The sequence below is a fragment of the Octopus bimaculoides genome, chromosome 24 (genome assembly GCF_001194135.2).
Source record: "Octopus bimaculoides isolate UCB-OBI-ISO-001 chromosome 24, ASM119413v2, whole genome shotgun sequence".
In the NCBI taxonomy this organism is placed as follows: domain Eukaryota; kingdom Metazoa; phylum Mollusca; class Cephalopoda; order Octopoda; family Octopodidae; genus Octopus; species Octopus bimaculoides.
Genome location: NC_069004.1, coordinates 16,714,948 through 16,723,015, shown reverse-complemented (window position 1 = coordinate 16,723,015; position 8,068 = coordinate 16,714,948). Strand labels below are relative to the sequence as shown.

At 35.2% G+C, this 8,068-nt stretch overlaps 1 protein-coding gene across 1 annotated transcript; it reads left to right on the top strand.

Annotated features, from left to right (window-relative positions):
- Positions 1-270: 270 nt before the first annotated feature.
- Positions 271-7,014, top strand: LOC128250693 (uncharacterized). Its single transcript, XM_052976361.1, has 4 exons — positions 271-533; positions 2,885-3,026; positions 3,892-3,960; positions 6,375-7,014. Exons 1-4 carry the CDS (start codon positions 490-492, stop codon positions 6,552-6,554), a joined length of 435 nt encoding a protein of 144 aa, XP_052832321.1. The 5' UTR covers positions 271-489; the 3' UTR covers positions 6,555-7,014.
- Positions 7,015-8,068: the final 1,054 nt, after the last annotated feature.

Sequence of the window (8,068 nt, the reverse complement as noted above, 5' to 3'; positions counted from 1 at the left end):
TGCTCCCACTTCTTCAGTCAACTCTCATCCAGCAGTGGCCACTTAGCCTTTATCCTATGGGTTGGAAAACCCAGGAATGCATTCTCCAACATGTCCTTTTATAAGATTGTGGGTGGGGGTGATTTGAAGAAAATTTGACTGCTGTTTCTGGTATGTTGAGTGACCACACCAAGGCTCATTTGTTAGTTCAAGTGGTTGTAAGTGAGAAGTAATAGCAAGCAACAAGCAAAATTTGGTGATGGCAGTAGGTAGATAGATTACTGAAATCAAAGACAGAAATATTCTAAGAAATTATCTTTTATTCAATGTAACAGGGAAGAAAATTCTTGTGATGAGAACAGAGCTGCAAAGAATTTGAAGGAAGAAGGTGAAACCAAAGGGACACATAAGAAAGGAAATGGTGGTGAAGAAGAAGAAGAAGAAGAGGGGGAGGAGGAGGAGAAAAAAGAAAGGAGCGAACCAATTCAAGTAATTAAGGAAGTACAACTTATGTTTGATGTTGAAGCTGCAGAACTTCTACCAATTGTTGTAAAGTAAGTATAAAACATTGGAGTTCTGATAGAGACCCACTACCACCACCACCATACCACTACTACTATCACCACCACCACCACCCATTTGAATCATTTTCACCATAATTTTCATCAACAAGATGGAACAGGTTTTTTTTTTTTGGTATTTCGGGCTTGATTTCTTTTTTTGTAGAATTTTGCGAAAAAATACTTCTCATCCGGATGGTTTTCAAAAGGGGTCCCAAGGTGCATTGCAGCATTTTAAAATATAATTTAAGGCTTTACAAAATCTATATTAATACTTGAGTGTCTTCAGTGCCTTATATTATGATCTGTTTTCCATGCTGGCATAGGTTAAACAGTTTGATCAGAGCTAACAAGCAGGAGAGCTGCACCAGGTTCCAGTCTGATTTGGCTTGGCTTCTACAGCTGGATGACTTTCCTAACACCAGTCACTTTACAGAGTGTGCTGGGTACTTTTTATGTGGCACCAGTAAGGGTGCTTCTTACATGACACTGGCACAGGTCCTATTACATGCCACTGGCATAGGAGCTTCTTACGTGATGCTAGCACAGAGCTTTTGCAGGCCAATCCTCCTCAGCGAGAGGACCAGCACTATCAATTCTGCTGTGGAGGATGGGTCTTCTTGAGTACAGACAGGTCATTTTGAGTACAGGACAGGTTTTCTTGAGTAATATGATGATCATCATCGTTTAACATCCATCTTCCATGCATTCAGGGGTTGGACAGTTGACAGGAGCCAGCCAGGTAGAAAATCTACCCTAGGCTATTGTGTCTGTTTTGACAGGGTCTTTACAGCTAGATGCCCTTCCTAACATCAATCACTCTGGAGAGTGGACACAGTGCTTTTTACGTGGCACTAGCACAGACAAGGTTAGTTTTGGCATGGTTTTTACAGCTGGATGCCCTTCCAAATGCCAACCACTTTACAGTGTGGACTGGATGCTTTTTGCTTGGCACCAGCACTGGCAGGGTCACCAAGTAACTCGCAAGACAAGGAATTATGAGAGGGGCAGAGGCATTTGAGGAGAGGAACTTGCATCAAAGGATGAAAGGTTAAAGTGTGAGAAAGAGACAGAGAGGTAGAAACAGGTGCCTTTCTATAATGGAAGGGATATTGGAGGAGGTGATCCAGTATCAGATGATAAAAGGTTAGAGTGTGACAGAGAAATAGAGAGGCAAAAATGGGATAAATATAAATAAAACCAGATAAACTAAAAGAATTTTCTACATACTTTTTCCCAAATTTTTAGCTTTAACTCTTTAACATTTAAAGCAGCCATATCTGCCCCAAATATTCTGTTTTATATCCAAACTGACCAGATCCGGCCTCTCACACCTACCCAACCATGTCATTTTGAAAATAAACTACCACATCATCAAAATTTGGAAGCTACAAGGTACATACATGATTAATTCAAAACAGTGTAAGTAATTAAGCATCATATTTGATAGAGTAATCTGAATGCTAAAGGGTTAAGATATAATTTAAAGCTCTAGAAAATCTAAAAATCTAGATTAATACTTGAGACTTTTGAAAATTCATGTTATAATTGTGTTATATGATGATAAGCTTGGAAAATCAAACCAGGTAAACTATAATAGTTTTCTGCTTGTTTTCCTAAATTTTGAACTTTAAAATATAGTTTTACAAAGTTTTGTGTAAAGTGCACTAGTAATAATTAACTGTCAAGTGCACCAACAGCTCTTAATTATGCATGTAAAGTGCATTTGTAATTTTTAAATATCCATGTGAAGTGCATCACATAACAAAGCAGCAAGCTTCTAAACCCTCCAGCCATACCCATCATGACAGAAGTAGCGTTCTGCTGACAGAAACCGTCTGTACAAGTTTGTATTTATGTTGAAATTAGTGTAGAATCTTTATTTTTTATTTGTTTTAGTCATCAGATTATGGCCATGCTGGGGCACCACCTCGATAGAATTATTTGAACAAATTGACTCTAGTACTTATATTTTAAGTCTGGCGCTTATTCTGTCAGTCTCTTTTGCTGACATAAGTTACAAGGCCATAAACAAACCAACACCAGTTGTCAATCAGTAGGTGAACAACACAAACGCAAAGACATACACAACATGTGAATATATGACAGGTTTCCACACAGTTTCCATCTACCAAATTTACTCACAAGGCATTGGTCAACCCAGAGCTATAGTAGAAGACACCTGCGCAAGATGCCATGCAGCAGGACTGAACCTGAAGCCATGTGGTTACAAAGTGAGCTTCTTAACCACACAGCTGTCCTTATACCTTTGTGTTATTTTTATATAATTTGGTTCTAACTAAATTTCACTATTTTATATTTGCTTTTTCTCATCTTTTTCACAGGGGTCGTTTGAAAAAGGGCCGATTTTTTGTTTTCCATAGTGGTGATGAACATGTCATACACTTGGTGCCATCACTCTCTTCACAAGAACATATTTTTGTCTCCGAGGAGGAACCAATTAAGGCTGAGGGAGCTTACCTTCAGGTAAGAACTCAACACAGGTTCAGTCCACTTCAGTTTTCTTTAGTGAACACATAATCACTCTACTGCACAGTAAATTCCTTTGTAGTACAGTAAAAGGTAGTAAGAGTTAGTGAACACATGTGTGTTATATAGACATGTCCAGGAAATCTACATTCTGCTGTCTTCAATCAGATTCAGATAATTCAATCTTCAGAATTGAGACAGAATTAGTAGAGCAAATGTCTTTTTGTAAAGATCCACTTTTAGCTATTTTTTTTTACATTTACCACTGACCCACCATGTATATATTACATCACATTTCACACATAAAAATATTTCAACACATCTCCACCCACCTCATTCATACCACTAGCAACGCTGACTCACTAGAAGTAGTTGATAGCTTTAGTTATTTAGGAGAAGTAATTAGCAAAGTAAATGGTTGCTCTGAAAGTATAGCAATCAAGATAAGAACAGTTTGGAGAAAGTTCAGGGAGCTACTACCACTACTGACAGCAAAAGTCTTTTCCTTTAAATTGAAAGGCAGACTGTATGATGCCTGTGTTAGAACTGCAATGCTGCATGGTTGTGAGACATGAAACCCAGAAGATTGGCAAAGGAAGGTTAACCTGATCCAGGAATCAAATTCACTACCTCATGATTATGAATCTAGTGCTATAAACAGTGAGCCATGCACTTTTACTCTTAGATAAGATCTGATTGATAGAGTTGGAAAGCCTTTAATTATAGATCAGGATAATAAAGGCTGATCAGTGCTTAACCAGCTCAGAAAGAAATATTTCTTAAAAGGTGATGATGACAACAATGACACTGTCTAATGATTGTGGAAATAATTTTGTAGTAATTATTTATTTTATTTTTCCAGATTTATTGTCCACAAAATCTTATTGAGAAAATGGAAGAAGAAGTGGAGATATTTGAACATTTAGATGAGGTAATTTACAACTTTACACACAACTTATCAGTTACAAAAACTTTTCCTTGTTGCTTAGTTTATAGCAAGGAAGGACTACGAAATGTAGTCAATGCAGAGCTTGAGGTAGTCAACATAATATAGGCGATGAGAGAAGAGATTAATGAGTCTCTTTTGAATTCAAGTGGATGTAGAATAAGATTAGGTAACTTCTAGGAGCAGCGATAACAGTAGTAATGACAGACAGGGCAGAGTGAGGGACATCTGTAGATCAGGAGTTGGAGTGTGTTGGTGAGCAATTCCACACCAATCAAATAGGTGGCTTTTTAAAATATTTTTGATGTAGTCTGGGGCAGTGATTCTCAAGTACCCTCATGCACCAAAATATAGTAAAATCCCAGGCTTTTTTTACTGAAGAAATACACAAAATAGAGTTTGTATCCCTACAATCTTTCTTCGGTGCCAAGGTGATGGACAAGTTAAATTTAAAGCCATCTTGATATTATTAAACAAGGCAGTTTGCCTGACTCTCAGATTCCTCTTAGGTTCCCCCTCCACTCCCTTAAAGAACACTAGTCTAGAAATATTTGCATGTTTAGTAACAGTAGCACCATTCCTGATACTCCTGATAGAAAGCAGCATTCTGTTCTGGGTGTCTCTTGAATTTTATCAAAGGTTAGTGACATTTGGGAGCTGAAGAGGAAGGCTAATTTTTGTGATGGTATCTTTACTATGTTAAAAGTGTCAGATTGCCAGAAGAGATCACCATTTGGTCCCTCTCTTAAAAAACTAGTTTACTCCAATTCAATAAATAATCACCATAATCATGTATAATTTTCATATACTTACCATTGAATCATAAGTCACACTAAGATAGAGAACTGGACAAAATGCTTTCATCATCATCATTATCAACATTTAATGTCTATTTTCCATGCTAGCATGGGTTGGATGGCTTGACAGGAACTGAAAAGGCTGAGGGCTGTACCAGGTTCCATAGTCTATTTGGATTGGTTTTATGGCTAGATACCCTTCCTAATGCCAACCATTTTACAGAATGGTGCTTTATACATGGCACCATCACCAGTATTTTGGTGATATAATTTGTGGTATTTAATTTTGTTCATTTACATACAATGTCCACATCTTGATGAGACTGACTGCATTTTGTCCTTTCAATGTTGTTAAAATAAAGTACCAGTCAAGTCTTCCTTTTCATTCTTTTGATAAAATAACCCCATCCACAAATTTCTGGTCTTGTGCCAAAATGTGAAACCATTGTAGTTATTATAAGTGGTGTTAGTATTGTTGTTAGTGTCAAAGAACAAAATCAGTTGAGTGTTGGGCTAAATTTTTGCCAATATTTAGTTTTTATATCTTAATTCACCAAACTATCAAGTTATTGGCATCAGATCTTCAGCAAATATTGAGACAGACTGCAGTCACATCTATAATCTCACTATTTTGATAAAATTTTTATTTTAATATGAAAACTTTAATAAAGGCAAGTGTAAGGGATGTTAGTATTTAAAAAAAAGGGGTTAAGCAAGACTTCATCACAGAATTATAAAGTACTAGGTCGTTACCCATTGCTATACTGCCAATAAAAATATTTGTTAATCATGCATGTACCTTCATAAATTTTTCAAAATGAAAGTCTTTTTTTAAAAATCTGTGTTGTCTATATGTTAAAAGACACAGAAACACACAAACAATCAAAAATAATAACTATATATATATATAATGTATATAGCTTTTCTGTATACATATAGCCTTTCTGAAGTGTGCTGCATTGTGTTGACAGACTTGCACTTAAAATTCCCACATTTTAAATCAAAATTTGTTACTGTGGTGATAACACTACCCATCTATCTTTCACATGCTCTCTTGCTGTATTTCTCCCTCAACAACTTTTTCCTCCCCTTCTTCTAAAAATGTGACATATATTTTGATTCCTCCTTTTCTTTCCCTCCTAATAGATGTTGTGACAGACAGAGATCCATTTCTCTCAATCTGACACCACTACATTTTAGAAACTGCTGTATTTACACAAGTATAATACTATCTTGAAAATAATGCAACCACATTTTTGTACCTAAAAATCAGTAATACATGCATTTTATCCTCTCCCTTTTTTTTACACAATGCACCCCAACATCCTCCTAATTTTTACTCCAATGTTTTGTATTAGATTTCATGCATTATTATACACAAATAAATTTAATACAATCTAATGGTAGACAATTAGTAACAGTAGACTTAATTAAGAATTAGATCAAATGACAATATTTATAAGAATAGAAAGCAATGATATATAACTTTTGCCTCTCAATATGACCATCCTTCTAAGCAATGTGAATGTAGAGAATGATGGTGGTGGTGGTGGGCAGAACTTCGATTCTAAATTTTTTTTTCTCTCTCTGTCTCTCCATTAGGGTATGCCAGAACTTCCAATGGTATTTCAGTTTAAGAACCCCGACATTTTTATCACCATAACAGACTGCATTGAAACAGTGAAGGAAGATGGAGATGAAAAAGAACCAGAACAACAGCAACAACAGAAAGAAGAAGACAAACCCAACAATGAAATGTCAAGACAAACAGAAGATTGTTAGAGAATTAAGTTGGTTGATGCAAGAAACACTATTTATGTTATCGTTAAATAGATACAATGTTTGTATAATGTTCTAGATGAAATGAGTTTGCCAATTTAGACATATGTATAGTGTCTGAAAACTTTTTTTTACAGTTGGACACCTATCCTTCCTACTGCAGACCAATTGACCTCCATAAGTGGCGGGGCCTGCTGTTGTCAACCAGGTAAACTAAAGCAAGTAGAGTTATGTACCTTCGTCTAGTTACTGGTACAATGTTAATTCTAGCTCATTCATTATTCCATGACTAAATTATTCCCTTGTGTATAAGATATTGGAGTATCAATCCATAGCTGCAAATCCATATAAACATTCAGGTCTCTGAAGCAGAGCCCTTTGACTTTATACATGTCAATTCATCAAACTGTGAAGTTAATGGCATCAAGTCAAGGAATATTAAATTGTTCTGTTTAAAGCTAAACATGTCTTCTTCAAAGTCCAATTGACACAAGATGGGTTTCATACAGCATTAACATCATTTCTTTTAAACTCTTTCATCAGTTTTGTGCAATTGCACTGCCTTATATCAAGATCATAACATAGCATTTGTCATTCTACAAACTAATGACTTTTCTGTCATGATATTGCTGCATTGCAAGAGTTTGCAGAGGACAAATACACATTAGTCATTCTTCTTCAACCACAATATTCATGTGTTAGTTATTGTCAACTCCAAATAGACCAACCACAATTTCATACTGCAGGTTTTAGATCACTACATAAAGAAGTTGGTGACTTTTGTATCATATTTGGTATTTACTACACACAAGCAGCAAGCTAATGTTTTCTGGTCAAATGAAATTCACAGATATTGATATTTCAGAAACAACATGAAAAGGCCATGAGTGCATAACTCATCTCTTTGAAACATATATACATACTAAGTAATAACTGACATAAAAGGTACCATCTGCCTCTCAAAATGTGTAGTAATTTATCATTGTCAATCCTTCTAGAGATGAGATTAAATATGACATCTTTATATGACACAGATTTATACAATAACTAGTTAGAGATGAGTATTTTTTCAATCTGATATTCAATCAATAGTACTAGGTCTTTAATCCTTGAGCATATTTCTAACAAAGTACTGTGTGCTTCAAATAATACTGAAAATAATTAAGATTTGAATGGACTTAGAAATATAATTTGTTTTCTATCCATATTATTTCTAAAGTTTGAATTAAATGAAGCCATGTGATGCAAAATGTTACAAACAGAAGTTACACAGGATACCTCACTGTATGAAGGATGGTTAAATTCAATATTCAATATAAATTCAAAAAAAATTCTGTATAATATATTGTTTACAGTTACAGAGTAGTGACCAACCTTAATAAAATAAACACCATAATGTTGTTATTTAATAATGGTATTTACTTTACTAAGGTGGAGCACTCCTCTGATGCAACTATAAACAATATATTATATAGAATTTTTTAAACTAAAGTCTATCACATTGGCAAAAGACATAC